Source organism: Cyprinodon tularosa, unplaced genomic scaffold, assembly GCF_016077235.1.
Source record: "Cyprinodon tularosa strain WSP-4 unplaced genomic scaffold, ASM1607723v1 ctg836, whole genome shotgun sequence".
NCBI lineage: Eukaryota > Metazoa > Chordata > Actinopteri > Cyprinodontiformes > Cyprinodontidae > Cyprinodon > Cyprinodon tularosa.
The window spans coordinates 7,461-26,795 of NW_024039603.1; the positions used below are offsets into that span (position 1 = coordinate 7,461).

The 19,335-nt window shown below is 38.3% G+C and overlaps 1 protein-coding gene across 12 annotated transcripts in view; it reads left to right on the forward strand.

The window, feature by feature from the left end:
• Positions 1–3,066: 3,066 nt before the first annotated feature.
• Positions 3,067–19,335, forward strand: part of kcnq5a (potassium voltage-gated channel, KQT-like subfamily, member 5a) — a 193,537-nt gene continuing 177,268 nt past the window's right edge. For 4 of the 12 annotated variants that reach the window (XM_038272555.1, XM_038272549.1, XM_038272554.1 and 1 more), the window contains exon 1: positions 3,068–3,707. In XM_038272555.1, the coding sequence (XP_038128483.1) occupies positions 3,361–3,707 (347 nt within the window). In that variant the 5' untranslated portion in view covers positions 3,068–3,360. Of the gene's footprint in view, positions 3,708–19,335 lie in introns of all 12 variants that reach the window. The other 8 variants (XM_038272545.1, XM_038272553.1, XM_038272546.1 and 5 more) reach the window with 4 other exon arrangements.

Here is a 19,335-nt window from a genome sequence, read left to right on the forward strand (position 1 = left end):
GTATATGAATGTGTACATATACATATGTAGCAGATGTTCCCGTTGCTAGTTCCACGGTCAGGTATGCATCCTCAGAAATGTATGTATTACTTCTGACCTCTGAGGTAGATTTTTTTCATCTTGTTTAAGCCTGGAAGCCAAAGATTTCTGTAAAGTGATTTGAATTGTGATTAATTTGTCCAAGGAAGATAATACCACAGGATTTACCTCTACCTCTATGTATTAATAGTGAGAGTCTGATGCTGACCAAGTTTAAACCTTATTTACACAAAAATAACCACGTTTTAATGGATTTATCTCTTAGCTTAACATTTTAAACCACAATTATACATTGATTAAAATGGCCAAGTTTTCTTTTTAGTCACTTTTCAACCAAATTTGGTTCTCTTTACTTTACTTTAGACCCTGAACATCACCAGCATCCTTTTATGCCGACATTTATTTTGCTTTTATTAGCTGATTATTTCCAACCTGCAGGATATTTAGATTGTTGACATTTGTTTTTGGCAAAGGTGTTCCACTAAAAATACTAAAAGTTTGCAGAGTTACAGTAATCCTAAACAATGGCTCCCCTAGTCATCAGAGATCTGTTAACCAGTGTTTTTACGGCCAGAACCTAACCATGGGAGGAATTGTCTGGAATCTATGATCCTTACATATGGAATCAACCTCATGAAAAAAAAGTAACTTGGGAGCCTTTTTCCATTTATTATCAAATAGAAAAATAAATGTTTGCATTTATTGTTTCAGTGGGTTTAGATGAGTATATTCTGGATGTATTTGCAGCCCCAACAACTAATTTAACACATTTCTTGTCTTTTGATCTAAGCGTTATTTTAATCAAACTTCTATTTATATCACACTTTAAATATATTTGTGGATGATTAGACAGTAAAGAAACCCAAATTTGACATGAGCAGAGGATTTACATGAAATTATGTCACTTTCTACTTTTGATATGCTGATAATGTCATTTTGCTAGGATGAAACTCTAAAATTCTTTGTCTGGGCTCAAGTATAAAATTACACAATGGAAAATCATTGGCCAAAAATTTATCTTGGCAAACTATAGAGAAACTGTGCACTTTTTGCAGCTTTCAGTTCAGTTCAATTAAAACAAGCTGTATTGATCCCAAAGGGAAATTTAATGCTGCTCTTATGAGGATTTTTCAAAGTGTAGATGTTAATAGAAGTAGGCAGGAAGGATCTCCATGTGGTCTGTCATGCAGCGGATCTGGGCTCTAATTCAATAACATTGTGTATGCACAAAATGAGCCCTGAGTCATTCGAATGCCACTTTCTGTGCAAAGGTTGTGATCCATCTAAAAAAAAACAACCTGGCACGGAAACGTGTTGCCCCTCACACTATCCCTAATACTTTTGCAGATTTGAAAAAGATAGGGGAAAATGGCAACACAGAAGGTGAGGTGGAGAAAGGAACTCTGAGAGGTTCAAATTTAATATATATAAAAATATGACTAATAGCTCAACGCCATCATAAAATGCAACGTCCCAGTGTCATTCCTGTTGCATTGGGGAACCATAATTATACTTGAGGGCAATGAGCAACTCATATCCTTCATGAAAGTTGGTACAATATTTAAATTTCTCCCCCTTGCATTTATTTGCATAAATGTGAGAAGTATGAGAAAAGCCAAACCTCCAACTTCTTCTATTTTATTGGAAATCAATGACCAGAAGTAAGGCGTTCCAACCGGACAAAAATCTTCAAGTCAAATTCAAACTTCCAATAGTTTAAAGCAGGTTAGCATTGAACTCTTATATGATTCTGATCTCAGCTTCCTGTACCAAAAACAAATGGAATATGTTTCAGCCAGAATTGTGGCAGAGGCTTGGTGTGAAATGACAATTCTCTCCAGTTTATGAAAGTTTACTAAACATTAGTGTAGACAGAACACAAATGTGAGACTTTATGTATAAGATTTTAACCATAAATAGTCTTCATATATATCAGGCTTAGATTTTATTTCAGGTAGAAAAGATCGAACACCCCTACAGTAAAAAAAAAAAAAAGAAATCGGTATGAAATTTAAAATGGTCTGCTTTTAGTAACTGAACAAAACTGTATCATTTAGTCACATTACAAAGATAGCCTGTAGAAATGAAATGCATAAAACACTCGGGGGTCACATAAGCTGAAAAGATAACAAGTAGTTTGGGATTTAGGCTTGATTAGCAGTTTTTCCAGACTGGTGTCAATGGGAAAGAGTTTAGATTTTTGGTGTACCAGTATCATTTTCCAAAAAAGGCTGCCTTCCAAAAAAAAAACCAGTAGTGCATCAAAAAGTCCATCCATGAGAAAGTCCCAGCATGAACATCACAGCTGACCTAAACGCGCACCTAGAGCATCACCGGATTTTCCAATGTTTGTTAACATCATAAAGATGTGAGAGAAGGCTGATGGGACAAAAGGGGCAGTTTTTTTTGTTGTTGAAACAAACAAGGTGTGATGATCTGGGGGCTTCTTGGCTGCTTCAGGACCTTCACCTTTTTTTGATGGAACCATGAATTGTGGTATGTGGCTGTCAGTTTGTGAGTATAGTTGGCTTAGTCAGCACAACGATGATCCAGAGCAAATCAGACAGCCAGGCTCTGAATCCCCAAAAATAAATAAATAAATTAGAACTGCAAAGAAAGAAAAAAGAAAACTCAACAGGTTCTAAAGAGCTCTAGTCAACTCTGGATTTACCTCAGTTTAAGATGCAGTGGCATTATTGTTTTTATCTCACATGTTTTCTATCTTTGTGTGAAATTAAATTAGTAAATGGGAGCAACGGTTCTGTTCTTGTCTGTTTTCTGTCTATTAATGTATGAAGGATTAAGACTAAATGTGTTAGTTTGATGTAGTTTTCCTCACCTAGATTAAAAGCATTCTGGTGTTTTGGTGTGGCTTCTATTATTATTATTTAATAAAAGTAACAAAAAAGACATCACAGTCCCCCTCATGCACAGCCCTCATTGTTTCAGGGCTCCTGCACCACACCCGTTTTAAAACGCATAGATAGAGCAAGCAGGGTCTGTGTGACAGTCCGGGTAAGTTGGTAAAAGACTGAGAGCGTGGGAGGGTGGAAGGGGCCCTCCCTCCCGACAAATGTTTTTATAGATCCACTCCTTCATAACCCAACTCTTTCCCAGCCTTGCGCAGATGGCCAAAGTGTCCAAATGGGAGCCTGAATGTGTTCAAACGGGCGGCATGAGACGGGGTGATAGTTCATTAGTCATTTAAGCCACAGATGACCTCTAGATTCATTTTAATAAATAGTTAAAGTTAGATCACCCAGGAAAAAAACAGTTATATGCCGGTCTGTGCGCGCGCTCCACGCTTGCGCTGGTGATGCCATGCCGCGCAGTCACACCGGCGACGAGAGCAGCGGCACCGGGATCTGGCTGCAGACCTCTGCTGGGAGCCGGACGCTGGAGCACCCGATGAAAGATGTGGAGTCCGGACGGAGGAAAATGAATAACGCGGTGAGGGCGGGAGACGGTCTGCTGTCTCCCCCCGCAGCAGGTGCGGCGGCAGCGGCGGCGGAGAGGAACCAGGGCGCCCGGCTCAGCCTGCTGGGGAAGCCGCTGACCTACAGCTCTCAGAGCTGCCGCAGGAACGCGCGCTACCGGCGGCTCCAGAATTACCTGTACAATGTTCTGGAGAGACCCAGGGAGTGGGCTTTTATCTACCACGCTTTTGTGTGAGTATAGATTTTTGTTACAGATATTTTAAACGAGGGACCAAGTTTCTCCTCTATTTTAAAAACTTTTAAACACTAAAACCCACCAACACCCTTCACCTGTGCACACGCACAATACCAAAACTAACCCATCAGTACAATACTGCTCTGAATATCACCACAAAGTTATTAACATTCATTTTTTCCCCTGATCCAATCTGATATGGATACATTAGCTGATCGAACTGACCCGATACTGATCCGATAAATTAACAAAATACCTCGGCTCGCCATGTGAGTAAAGGCATCATGCTTGACTTAAATGTTTTTTCAAAAAAGGTAGAAAATTTATACTTATATGAAACCTCACTAGCTGCTATGTGTGCTCTGCAAAGCATCCCAATCTTAAAATTGGAGTCACTAAATTGCTGTAACTGTGCTGCTGTGTATTATATAAAAATAGAAATAACTACATGCTGGATCTGCGTCATTCATTGGATATCTGCTCCAGTTAATTATTCTATATCAGAGAATATTTTGGATCCCAGTATCGGATCGTTGCATCTTTAGCCAACAATAATGTCCAATCTTAAGTTGAAAGTGAATAAAAGCCCATTGATTCAAAGATTTATGGAAAAATCCAATGGATGTGGACTCGGTGTTTGAGTCAGCACTGAAAATGAAAGTATGTTTTTCACTGTCAGAGAGAAGAGTAGAGAGAATCTAGGCATTCATCTCTATGCTTTAGTGTTAAACCGGATTAATTTAATGTTGAACGAAACCTGATTTGGGGATTTTTAGTAGCTGTAAGTCATAACTATTACTATTAGTGAGATAAAAGCTTAAAATGTACAATTCTTTGTTGAAATATATATGATGAGTTTCGCTTAGATTTAAGAGGCTAAATATTCAATGGTTTTCTAAAGTGTAAAACGTCATCTGATAAGACTGAATGAAACCCCCAAAACAAACGTCGGATTCAATGACTAATGGATATCGAAATTCAATGTGCACACTGTAATGCAGTAAAATTGAGTCACGTCTCCACTTATCTTTGTACAGCTTGGAAATTTTCCCAGAGATTTGGGAAATCACTACAAATTTGAATGATATTAACAGGCTACCGTTTCCTCTTGATTCATAACAGAGTCATTCTGGGAGGAAAGTCCTTAGATTGAAAACAGCCTCCCATTGACCACAAGCCCTTTTTTTCTTTCCTCTTATGCGAAATACTTTCCCCTTCTCCTCCCACACACAATCAATTTACAAAAACATTGTTTGTAAATATTTCTGACCTCTCCTGGTTTTTGTCTGGCTTTGCTCCAAGCGATCCGTTGCTTGTCGTAACATCTCTGTGCTAAACCTTTCCTTTAAAAGCAGATTGTGTGCCATCCAGCTCCTCTGTTTCACTCAATATGAGCCAAGTTAGTAAAGCATCCTTTCAGGAAAGCAGTGGGGTGGGTCTGCTGAAGAATTGAGCAACTTTTCTGTGGCAGTGGCATCTTGAGTTTCTATCTTAAACACACTGTGGCTGACAGCAAACCTCCAGAGAACATACAATTGTATTAGTATTAATGTAACATGTAAAAAAAACATATTTTGAGTGCATAAAACAAATTAATTTGCTATGAGAAACAGGCCCACAGCATCATAGGTCCTCCACCATCCGTTACAGTAGTTATGAATTCCTAATTTTTTACAACGGAGAGGAAAAAACTAAAAAGGTTTCTAGTCAACGACCAGCGGGATTTGAAAAAAACTCCATTATGGTTTTATTTTTGTGGTGGTATGGCTGAAATTGCTTATCACACTAAAAAAAAAAACATGTTGGCATGAAGATAGCATTTAATGGTTGTAATGAAGTGTTTGTGAACCCAAGATGCAAGTCTCTGCTGTAAGTGAGGTTAGATAAAGAGCTGAAATCATTCAAATTGTATTTTTTACTCATCTTTACTAGCTGTGCCAGTAAATAATTCTCCCACTGAAGCGTTTAATTCCTCTCATTGGAAGCAGGATCAGGCTGAAACGCTGCCTCTTTGCTGTTTAGAGCATTTTTATGCTGGAAGAAGAGCTTTTTTGAGAAGGAAGTGGAGCTGTCAGAGGAGAGGCTGCAAAACCGGATGCTGGCGTTTTATTTGCTCCTGCAGGAGGGCCAAGGTCATGGGGGTTAAGTCATTACATCTGCTCCAGACCACAGCCTCCCACACTGAGTCGTTCTGATCAGCTGCGCGCACTTAACAAAGCAAACCATTTGTTTAAGTGGGATAAAGGGGAGATTCGCACACCAAATCTCTCACGCTTCAGGAAGATTTGCAGAACGCAGGGATGCGTTCTGCAACAGGGAAAGAAACCTTAGAGAACAGAACCTAAAGACAAACAAAAAAAGTGAACTTAATATTGAAAATGTAATAAATAATACCACACGCTAAGTTTTTGTCATCTTGATTTAACAGTTAAAACCTTCTTGTTTTGGGTTACATGTCCAGATCTGGATTTTCATTGTTATTGGCTTGGCTAGTTGTTGGCTTAAGATACCCTTCACTGCAGTTATCGATCTGATCATATGGTTTATTTCTATTTTAACAACAGTTTCTGTACATCTTTGATATACTGTTTTAGTTTCCCTCCAAAAAAGCAGGATAAGGAGATCAAATACTGCAGTCCCTCTATTATTTAATTAATTTTGGTTTACAGAAAACAGTTATTTCATCTTAAAACAAGGGGGCGCTGAAGAGGCTCATTTATTTCTGCTTTGCTCTGCTATGTAGAAAGATGCCAGCTCCAGAATCAGCAGTCAGAAACCAAAGATTTAAAGCTTAAAGCTTTTAGCTAGTGGTGATTATTACATGAATAATTGTCATGAGTCCATGATAATAATATAAATATATTTTAACTTTGTTGTTTCTTTTTGTAATCTAAGAATTTCCACTTAAAAAAAAATCAATGCAAATTTTATTTTATTTTTTTGTGGAAGATCTGCACCAGGGTTGAATAATTAATTCCAAGTTTAACAGCCCTTTTATAATGCTGGGTACGGGCAATTACCAATACGTCGAATGGCTGATATCTTAGGCCTTAGGACATTAGCACATTCAGCAGTCATGTCTTCAGATTTCGTAAAATGTATGCATTGCCATTTTTTCCCATTTATAGCCATTGTTAATTTTATTTCCGATTTCTTTAAAGACTTCTGCAATATTCATTATCGTAAAGTACATAGTGTATAGCTTACAGAACACAGCAGATATCTGGGAATCCATTAAACTTGTGTCAGAATGATTAGTATTACTATTAAAAAAGCTGCATTGGTTGATCACCATTGGAGACTGATAGCGTAGTTGTTATAGAGCTGCACATTTTTCCTCTGGAAAGGGCAGAGAGATTGCTAGTTCGAAGCTCAGACTTTCACTGGACCCTAAGGCAAAACCCTTTAACATAGCTTTCTGCCCACAGACTCCTCACTGCTGTCTAAAGATGGTTAAGCTCAGAAGATCAATTTCCCCCGATGTGGGCCTGTAGAGATATGTTTTCTTTCCTTCTTTTCCTTTTGTCACCCCTTAAGGAATCATACCTTTTTTTGCAAATATCAAAAATAACCATCAAAAGAAGATTCATCCTCTCAACTAAAATTGTACCTCCTTGATGTTGAGGCATATCTACATTCACAGTGTATCTAGAGTGTGCCAGACAAATAGGACATCTAAGGAGGTATTTAAAGCATTAATTTTTCAAATGTCTTAGATTTGTGCTTTCTTTTTTTACTGTGCAGATTGCAAATGAAAGCTGAAGCTCATAAATCTTGGATGTTATTGTATCTTCTCCACAGCAAATTGACTGCATTGTCTGATATGTAAGATTTTCTGAAGATCAAAAGCATGCAAATGCGGTTTGAATGTCTAAGCATAAACTCGTCGACCCACAGATGTTTTGTAAAGATGTAAAGCTGCAAAAAAACTCACATGGCTCCAACACATGCTTCTCACAAATTCTTTCACACGTGATAAGTGATCAACAAAACACAAAGCGCATGATTTATAAAAGAAAGGTTCCTTTGATAGTTGGCTTTGAGAGCACTCATATTGAACCAGATGCTGCTGTTTGTTTTTCTTGTGAGGATTCACACTGAGTATCAGAAAACGGCCTTAAGGGTGTATTTTCTTCCCCCTTAATGTGTTTGGTGGTGTAGGAATTGAAACAGGAGGGATCTATTCTATCTGCTGTATGAATGTTGATACAGACGAGAACCTGTTGTTGTATTTTTTGCAGAATAATGCTCCTCCAGTCGGGATTACGGCTCTATCTTCCTAACGAGATGGCGTGTGTTGGACTAATCACATTTGCGGAAATGGGTTCCAGTCACAGTCTGTATTTTGTGCTGTACTGATTTGTTGATTCCTCTGACAGATTTTTGAGATATCTTTTCTCCTATGCAAATATGACAGTACACCCATGTGCTATGCATGCCAGTGTCATGACGGTGTTTTCACCATACGCACACCATGTCAGCACCAATTAGCACATTGAAATGTTGGATTGTGTCTAAGTGAAGGACTTACAGAGAGAGGTTTGGTATTTGGCTGTGTGGCTGATTGAGTTATCCATGGTATGAGTGTGTCAGCAAATGATCCCTGGACTGTTCTGGTCTACTAACAGGGAGAAAATCAACCAAAGCAGATGAAATGCCACTCCGTGAGTATCACCTTGCTAAAATTATCAAGCTGAGCCCATTTCCGCTTACATTTCTAAAATATTAAGTGCTCACAGGAAGATGGCCTGGAGGGGAAATTTCTCCATGACATTTTCTTCTCTGGATTACCTTTTTTTTGTAAATTTGCTATTTAATAATTTAACTGCATTTTCTTGCGGATCTTGTGATCGTTACTGCTGTCCACTACTATAGAATCCACCCATCAGTGATCCCCAGGGTATGATTCCCTGTATTTATAAATATAGCTGCTAAAAAGTTGTCCTCCTGTTGATTCTATTAGACTACAAATAACTTACATCTGGATTGTGCAACATTAGGCTTTGTGTGAGAAAAAAAGTTGCTGTAAAATAGACTTTAATTATGTGGTTTTATTTGAGAAATATTATTTTGAGATGTAGACTTGTTTATGCTACCTATTTAGGATTTTTTTGTATATTTACTAACCTTCTGAGGACCAACAGGCCTTATGGGGACTAAAGCTGGTCCTAATGCGATGGACCCCCATTATTAATGTGACCGTTTAGAGCAGGCATCCCCAAACACGGTCCTCGAGGGCCGCTGTCCTGCAGGCTTTAGAGGTTTCCCTGCTTTAACACAGCTGATTATCATGATTGCAGTAGAGCTGAAGCCTGTTAATCAGCTTTCAATTAAAATCAGCTGTGCTGGAACAAGGAAACCTCTAAAACCTGCAGGACAGGGGGCCTTGAGGACCGAGTTTGGGGATGCCTGGTTTAGAGCTTAGATGTGAATTAACTTTAGGTTGTGGTTAGGAGTAAACTGGTAATAGCATTAGGGTAAAGGTTCAGGGTAAGGCATAAATGTAATAACTAAAATGAATGTAAGCCAATGTAAAGTCTCAGTGTGGATAGAAATATTCATGTGTATGTGTGTGTGTTTGTGTAGATTGTGATCATTGAATCCCTCTGTTTTAAGCTACCATTAGGTTTCTAAAAAAAAAATAAAAAAGTATGTGAAGCACTTATGATTTCCAATATACATAGATGTAAATCTATCATTAAAATGGAGGTTATGTTACTGTCCGACTATTTATTACTACACTTCATTGAAGTGGTCGTTAACTGTTATATAGCTTTCTGTTATTAGAGTGATGCAACACTCTGCTGGGAAAGACTTTGCACTGTTATTGGCCCTTTTTAACATGTTCTGGATGCTCTCAGAGGAATGTTAAAACTTCACTCCATTAAATCACAAAAGCCTTGTTGCTCCCATTATCGCATATCTTCTGCTATCATGTTACTATATTTTTTTGCATAAAGCCCTCCAATTTTTAGAAATCATTACATCCATGTCAAAAAAAAAGAAAATTAAAAACACTCTGCAGGACTTTATTTTCCAAGTTTGAAGACGTTTCGCTTCCCATCCAAGAAGCTTTTTCAGTTCAAAATGCCAGGAATAGCGTTGAGTTCGAGGTTTTATGCAGCAGCCCAACAAAGCCTTTGTTTTTGTTTTGAAAATGTGCAAATTGAAACGGACGAAGGGGTCCAACCCATTGGACTCGATTTGGCTTCTTTTGTTAGCCTACAATACCCCATTCTGAAAGGGGCAGAGCAGAAATGTTGACAGTTGTAGGCACCTGATAACTCAAGGATTTTATGGAAGAAATTTATTTACAGAACCGCATAAAATCCATTCTGCATCCTGGTCATTATTAAACAATGGAAATAATCCCAGACCAAACTCTTTAGCATTATTATGCTCTGCCATTACTTCTCTCCACTTAAGAATCAACAGCAATGCCCTCTAGTAGATGTCAGTAACATTACAACATGGAAAAACTTTCATTCTAAGCATACTTTATGCATTAATTGGATGGAACAAATTTTTATCTAATGAGCCATTAATTAGTCATAACCTGATTATTTTATTACTCTCTACTGGAAATAGATTAAGCTGGATTTAATGTAATTCTTAGATCTACAGTTTTAATTTTGAGTTCAAGGGAGGTAATACCTCTGAATATCACCAAGTACAACCCAGTTAAACTCCCCGCAGCAGTGTGTCGCAGTGACCTTGTCACAGATACTTTTGATTTATGTCCAATATTGAAGAGTGGTTTGCTTTATGTTATTCCACGCCAAAACGCAAGAGGGACAATTATGAATTAGCTGTGGGTCTAGATACGTCCTAGGTGGTGAGGAGGCGGGGACTGTCAGGGTTTGGTTGAGGTTTGAGGACCCAAATGCAGAGGCAAGGAGGCAGAGGTGAGTTTTCTGTTGATTTAATGAGTGGTTCACAAACAACTGAGGCAAGAATCCAAAAAATCCAACATGAAAAAAAGTAAGACAAACCAGAACCATGTAAACTTCAGGGGAAAACAATAATGACGCGGTTTGACACAGTAAAGCGTAGTTAGACAAAGTTAGACGAGGAACCAGCACTGAGGAACTGCACAAAGAGAGTATTTATGGTAGACTGAACCAAGAGAGGACAAACGAGTAGATTGGGAACAGGTGTGAAAAGGGCAGCAAAGGAAGGAGCTAGGGAAAAGGAGACTAACATAAGAGGGCAACAGAGGGAAACAAATAAAAACCTTAGAACTCAAATATATCCAGAAAATACGACAAAATAGGAATTAAACCAATAAAACATGGAGCAAAGTAAAAAATAACAGAATCAAGACTGTGACAGGGGCAAGACTACAGATGGACATGTGGGTGAAAAAAAGATCCAGGTGGAATCCAGGTGGAAAAAGGGTCCCAGCGTTCTCGCGCACCTCGCTCCTCTAGCTGGTCCAACTTCACGAGTCGTTTTCCACAATGGCGGTCATACAAACAAAACAAGCCAGTAAGGTACCAAACAGGAAATACGGATAGAGAAGAGCGGATGTAGATTTGACCAATCAGAGGCCTCCTGTCTGCGGCACTGTCTGCGGTCACCTACAATTTTGAAGAGGTACAGCAGAGTGTCTGCAGAAGGGGCTGGGGGCACATTTGCGTTCACTGTGACACACACGCAGATGACCTTGTTTCTGATTATAAATCAGTCTTTACTCTAGCGCCAGTCATTATTACGCCACACATTAACCACAATGGACCTTGAGAAAGCAATTCTGTAATTATTAAGAGGAATATAATTGAATCTTTAAAAAATCTATAATACTGTATGCTAACTTTCCCTAGTATTTACTTAGGTTGGCTTTGGCTCAGAATACTTATTTGCCAATTTGACTAAATGTCACAGAAGCAGGTACAACACGAGCAAAACTACAAAAGAGATTCCTGTCGAACTCACTACTTGCACCTCCTGTGCTTCCTCTTACCTTTTGTTTTTACACCCAAAAAAAAGATTAAATTTAGTGATAGTTTATTAAACTTGAAGGGAAATCAGAAGCTGTTGTATTCCTTATTATTTAGGTAAATACTGGAATGAATGATTCCAGCTTCTACGCCAACATTTTGTTTACTAGCCTCACCTGTTAAGGTATGGTCACTATTATGGAAAAGATCAGATTTTTAAGTTTATGAATGAGAATTCACCATTAAGCTTCACCAAGCAAAAGATCCTACAGATCATCTAACTTCTCTGTGTATCTCTATATGGACCAGCAGATTTATTTATTACAATATAACTACCTCAAAGACATCATATTCAAAGAAAAACATTTTCAATTTTATAATTCTTGCTGATAGTGTCCAGTGAATGATTTTAGATTAATCGTGGATTGAGGTTATGAGGTGTTGCTGTTTATATTTTGAGTGATTTTTAGGCTATTTTTTCCCTCTTAAATTGCTACTTGATCTTTTAGCATGTCTCACATAGAAAATGAACAATGTTGAATACTTTCCAGGAAAATTACATTACTACTTAGTAATGAGGTCTAAAAAAAGATACATGGCTGTTATTAAAAATCAAACAAAAAGATCCTGTTGCTAAATTATTTTCCATTAGTCACAAAGCTGCATTGATCAAAAGAGAAAAAAAGTGTTGACTGTACACTGCAAAAAATATAAATCTCAATAAGTTATTTTTTCTTAAAATAAGTGTGTTTTTCCTTGATTTGAGGAGGTAAGTAAGACACTTTGCCAATGGAACAAGACAATTTCCTTTTAAAATAAGAAAAAACTATTTTATCGTCTTATTTCAAGTAAATATTATCTAACTATCTTATTTTAAGAGTGAAAATACTCATTCCATTGGCAAATCATCTTATTTACCTGCTCAAATTAAGGCTAAATATACTTAATTTAAGCCATTTTTTACTTATTTCTGGATTGTTTTTGCAGTGTAGGATTCTCCTAACATCAAAGGTGTCTCATAGAGGCTGTACTTTGTTTCCTGTTAACACAGCGACATTTAAGACACCTGAGCACATAAAAGACTCTATGTTTAGGTTCAGAGTTAGTTCCAGGTAGCTGGCCAGCACCCAATGGAAAATGCTGGAAAATGCGAAGGACCTATTAGATCGGATGAGAAGGACAAGAGATTTGTAAGGGTGTTTGTGTGTCTGTATGTGGGCATAAATACTGTCATGTTGTGTTCCGGTGTTTGCATGAACTGGCACAGAGCTGGTACTATTAAAAAGCGAGTGTGTGTATTTGTGTTATGTCTTTAATGGACAGTTTAACACAGGGCAGATACTGGTGTCACCACGTCACTGGCTGCTGCACTGCCATGACAGGATGAATGGAGAAGATCAAGGTGAAGAAAAGAAAGGTAGAACCGTCGAGGACTCATATATTCCAAAGTTTCTAGAAAAGAAAACAGACCAACGGATGTTGATTTCAAGCAACATCTGGTTGCATATCCTGATTTGAAGTAGATGGCAGACAGATTTGAAAGCAAGATATACAAACAAAACCCAAAGAATACAGTGTAATCTACACCACGGTGATACAAGAATGTTTCCACATCAAAATCCCTTTTCACCTCAGAAACACTGTATTAAGATATAGGAGGACATGGGGAGATTTTGTCAGTTTTACGAGCCGTTCACCCCTTACCCAGTACGCTGGTTTACTGATCTGATAAGCAATCTCTTGACATCTTTTTCAAAGTTTTTTCACTTGGTCTGGGGTTCAAAGGGACCCTGCTACATTAGCAGAACATAGAAATAATCCAGAACTCTTTGGTTAAGAGTGATAAATCATGAAGTGTGGTGGAGGGTTGTGATCTTATCCCCTTGGTAAGATGTTGATTTTGCGTCTCAAGGCGACGGATGTAGTATTTGGGTTTATGGTGGTATCCTTTCAAAGTTGGGTTTACAGCATGCACCAACACAAATTTGAGGGATTGGCTATTGGCAGTGGCGGCTGGTGAAAAATATTTTTGGTGGGGCTGATATAGCCTAGTGTATGTCTCCAACTAATCCGGAATAAGAATTCAAATAAACAATTGGACAATACATACAATTTAACAGTAATGATTTAATTTACTATATAATAACAGTAACAGTGATGATTTGGGTCACTGTGACGGGGTTCTTTGGCCTCCAAGAATCCAGGCTCAGTCGGGTTACCGGTGTTGGTGATTTATTGTGCTCAAAAACTCAAAACAGGGTGCAAAAGAAACTAAACATATACAAGATACTCTGGGCCTCAGCCTCCCTCCAGTTACCAGCAATGTAACAAAGAAACAGAAAACAAAAATTGCCGCTTTTCTTCCCACAGCCCTCATTAAATAGTTTAAGCCCCTCCCCTCAGGCTCTCTTATTTCTGATTTCTTCTCATTAATCAGTTTTGTCCATATATTACCTCCACAAAAAATTGATGTACAAAAAACAAATAATTTTTACAACTTAATTATTTTACACAGATTCATTGACTTATTCAATTACACCAAACTGGGTTTGAACCCAGCAAAGACGCAGCCAGACTGAAGATGACAAGTCCCCGCATAAACACGTGTACACACACCCCCACACACACACACACACACACACACACACACACACACACACACACACACACACACACACACACACACACACACACACACACACACACACACACACACACGGCTAACCCCACTGAAATATTAAGTGTGCACCCTCAATATGCCAGCAGGTAACCAGGAACAGCTTGTGTGTTTTAAGTTCATGGAGCTACTGGTCTCAGCGCGAGTGTATTGGTCCTCACAAACACAGTATAACAGGAATGTGTGTGTGGCGCGCAAAGTTAGAGGATGTGGATTCGTCACAGTCACAATAACCATGACATGAAATTTTCATATCCTACAACAGGGATGTTCTTCTGGCAAACGGGTAGATAAATAAGGATCTCACCGAATTTGGTGGAAGCTGCATCTCGTTCGTTACATTCGCCATCTTCCCTTTAATTGTCTGCACCTGCGCTTGGGTGCAGAAGCCTGTTAAAGCGCAGTATTTTCAGCGCCCCAAGACCATAAAGTTCTGAGACGCTGATTGGCCATTAAATTCACCTAGCAATAGTACATGATTGACAGATTCTCTGCAAATGTGGGTCAGTCTGATAAGCGCCCCCAGAACAGAGACGGTAGGAGTCTGTCTGTGGAACTCCACAAATTAATGACAGTAGATAGGGAAATGTAGTTTATATAATTTGTTTTGCTTATATGTAAACACTCTAGAGAGTAAAACTGACATTTATGAGTTAATTTCTAAAAATATATTTTAAGTTTCTCTCTTCTTATCAGGGAGGGCGGTGCCCCAGCGCCCCCTATGGGCCGGCCGCCACTGGCTATTGGGTAGGTTATCACAAAAACATCTACACAAACTTATCTAAAAGAGCTTCAGATACGATACTGCAACAGTCTTGGCAATATGGCTGCCATTACTATCACGCTGTCATTCTGCTCTTGCTTTGGCCAATAGAACCAAACCGTGCTTCAATTATACAGATGCACCAATCGATGTCCTGAGTACATAAACACCATCCGAAAGCGCAACTATCTTTCATTATCCTTTTGGATGCTTGAGAAGAACTTTAATCATGTTACGTCTTGAGGTAATTTAACAAATTATGACATGGTGGAGGTTCTGCAGGTTTACCTACATAGCAATGATATCTTCCTATAAGAGTATAAAATGCTCTAAACAGCAAGACTGAAATTCATGCCAAAGATCCTTTTACTTTACATATTTACAGAAACCCTGCAGGTAGAGACAAGGTCATTATTCACACAAACATCGATGTGTCGTGTGGCTTTATTTAAGTGGTCCTATTTAACTTAAACAGGATCTTAAAGCATCTTATGATCTTATGATCCAGCTCACAGCTAGATCCCAACACAGTCCAGCTTTGTGGTAGGATCATAATGGGACAGTGCTTCTGGGGTACAGAGAGTGGTCAGGATATATAAAAGCATCTCAGAGAAATGTCAATTAGTTACATAAAACAGTTGTTTTGTGATGAGAGCTTTATGGCTCTGTGGTTATTTTTATACTGAACAAAATTTTTCTAAATATACATATGTATACTTTGTTCTGACAGGTTATTACTGCAGATTTAGACTGTAAGGCAACCTCTTGATTTGTATGTGTTTAGTGTCTCTCTGATGTCAGTACTCAGTGTGGAGGACAATGTTACATACCAGTGAGACCAGTGTTAGGCATTAAAGTGTTATTCTAACACCATTAATTTAAGTAACTAATATTCTCTGTATACAAAGTTACACAGTTACCCTAGGGTGCTGTGTTACTTTTCTCAGGGTCTCCCATGTGTTTGACTCTGGTCTCTGCCTCGCCCTCTCCTCTCTCTTTTACAGGCACACAGCAGGTAGAGCTGCTGCCCCGTTAGGCTTAGAGCAGGAGAGACAGTGAAAAGGAAAGGAGGAGTAAAGCGGAAGGAAATAAAAAAAAAGAGACAACTGGTCGCAAATTACTATAAAAATAATGTAGGGGAGTAAGTGAGCTAAACACTAGCAGAACCATTTTCCCAGGCTGCCGCTGCCGTATGTTATGTCATGTACCGTCGTTCTTGGTTTCTGTAACAACACATTGAAGTTACTGTATGAGCCATTGTATTATTTTATATATATATATATATATATATATATATATATATATATATATATATATATATATATATATATATAAATATAATTCGCTGGCCTGATTTAAATAAAGTAGTATTTTGTATATACCAGATTAAAGTTATACAGACATTAGTAAGTGCATTTTTTTGTTTTCTTTTTAAAAATGTAACTAAAATATTACTTTTAATACTTAGTATCTTTTGGTTAGTCACATTTTGAAAAAGTAACTAGTCAATGCAAAAGGTTACTCTCTTCCAGTAACTAGCACAATAGCTAATATAACTTTGACTGTATTAGATAAAGTGCCCATGTGTTGTGAATAGGCGCTATATGAATAAACTGAATTGAATTGAATAGTAGTTGAGAGTGTTATGGTTGCAAGTTAGAAAACAGTGGGATTTGCTTTTTGCTTCAGTTTTTTGTCATTTCACCAAATCTCACTGACAGACAACTCAATAACTGGTTGAAGACTTTTTAGCACCAACTAGTAGCCAAGAACCAATCCATTGAGCAATCTCTGTAACATTACCATCACCACAAAAGACCAACTCCAAAAACTCCTTTTTTTCTCCTGCAAAATAAGAGGTCATCAATGGAGAAACGGTGATCCTGTGTTGCTGATCTTCACATTTTGACAGGCTTTATTCTGGAGATTCAAGTCTCCAGAGAAATGAGATGTTCAAACTCAGCCTGACTTTGTATCAGGAGAATAACAGTGAACCCCAGTCGGCCTCAGCAGATGGCCGCTCACACTCAGCCTGGTTCTGATGGAGGTTTCTTCTTGTTAAAAGGGAGTTTTTCCTCTCCACTGTCGCTACAAGCATGCTTGGTGTGAGGAATTGCATTCGAGTCAGTGAGTCGATGCAATCAACTAGTTTTCCTTAGATAGAAAAATCTGAATCAATTTGACTGGATGATCTGGTGAACTGGAAAGTGCCTTGAGATGACGTGTGTTGTGAATTGGTGCTACAGAAATAAATTGAATTGAAAATTAAATTGAATAGTGCAGTGGGTTTTAGAGTGAACATTGTACCCTACACCCCCTGAAGAATTTGTGTGTTTCTGTAATGTTTTGATTCGGCCAACCTTTCTTTCTCCATTTATCAATGTTGATAAAAGGTAGTATTGTAGATTTTTAAGCTAATTTCTAATTCAGTAGTCTTAATTTACTGTAATGTGGTTGGAAGCACAGTCTGCTTTAATAGTTAGTCAAAGCCAAGCTGTCAGAACACAACATTTTCAAGATCAATCATCCTACAGCGCTGCAAACAGCCACTGCAGGAGTACTCCTCCACAGATTTACCACCATAGTTTGATGAAATTTGTTCCTCAATTTAATTCCCGCTCAAAAGGGAGTTTGGGTTGTAGTTTCTTATTTGAAACTTTGATTAATTGAAGAGGCCTTATTCATATGTTCCTGTTGAAATGGGTCTCCATTCATAGAAAACCTTTAACCATACCTGCATGATGTGCCTTAGGATGAAAAGTGTTGTGATTTTATGCATTATAGATAAACTGAAATGAATTAAATTGAATTTGCTAATCAGGAAGTTACATTTTGCTTGTTTCCCCTCATCCATTTTAGCCATTAGCTTCATAGTTTTTTTCCAATGTGCTCTGATTCTCATGCAGCGTTTCCCACAAGGCTTTGGTTCCTTCACGCCTGGGGCGCATATGGTGGGTGTTATGTTATGGCCTCTCTCTTTGGTGTTAACATAGAAAAAAAAGCCTGAACTCTGGGCTGAGTTAAGGCTGTGATATTGAGTGAAAGATTCAAAAATCCACAAAGATGAGAGGACACAGGGGAAAAGGCATGAGATTAAAAGGTGTTTTAGTAACACATGTATGTTGGGATATAGAAACAGAGACATTTCCCTGTGTTTAGGCTTGCATAGTTACAGGTTAAAGCTCTCTATGGTTTTGAGGATGCTGTTTGCGCCCAGAGTGAGGAATATTTCATCTGGCCATCTTCTTCTACATTATCAGATGAATGGCTTTGTCAAGCACACTGAAGAGCTGACAGATTCAGATGATTTCACTGCCTACACCAGTGTCCCCACCCTGCTGCAGATATTACCATAAATCCGCTCTACCAACTTGATTATTTCTGTCCCCAGAAAACTCTCACACACAAGGGGTATTAGCACATGTAAATATTTAAACTGCTGTTGTTCACACCCATATTGATTGCGCGATAGGCTTGTGTGGAGTGATGCAAAAAGTAGATGATTGCATTCAACTTCTAAATCTTAGTATTTCAGATGCTGAATTGTTATGATTGGTGCTTTTGGAAAAATACTTTTGTTGTTTTAGAATTTTTTTCAGACTAGTCTACCATTCCCACCAAGGATTTTTGATACGCAGTTAGCTTTATGCTCTGTTCTTTGCACATTCTGGTTTAAACTCTTATTTTAATGTGATTTTCCTTTGGTTGGTTAAATCCTTTAGTGTTGCTTCAGCTCTAGTGATTATTCTGTTTATTATTCATCCTCCCTCAGCTATTTAGCATTTCTCCCCACTCAGTTGCCCATGATTCTGCTAATGATCCTCACCTTATTTCCATGTCACAGGTCATACCTCTATATTATCATTTTTATGTCTTAACATTTCACCCTGCTTGCCTATGTCCTGTTTGCACTTGGATTCCCAATATCCGCAAACGGTGACTTTTAATAGAAATCCATCAGCCTCTCCCATCTTGACAATGCAATGTCCTCTAACTCTACTTTGCAAAGTTGTTTATCAGAATTTAAAGTTTTGCCCAAAGTTTACTTCAGGTCATCCCATGGATTTTTTTTAGACTAGTTTGGGACTGTGTTCATTCCAATACACAGGTATTTACTGCTTCGACTGACAAAAAACTAAGTAAATGAATCCCTTCTACATTTTCTGCTTTCTTAACCCCTAGAACCCTACGGACCCACCGGTGGGTCCAGCTGCTACGTGACCTCGTAATTTTAACAAACCCCC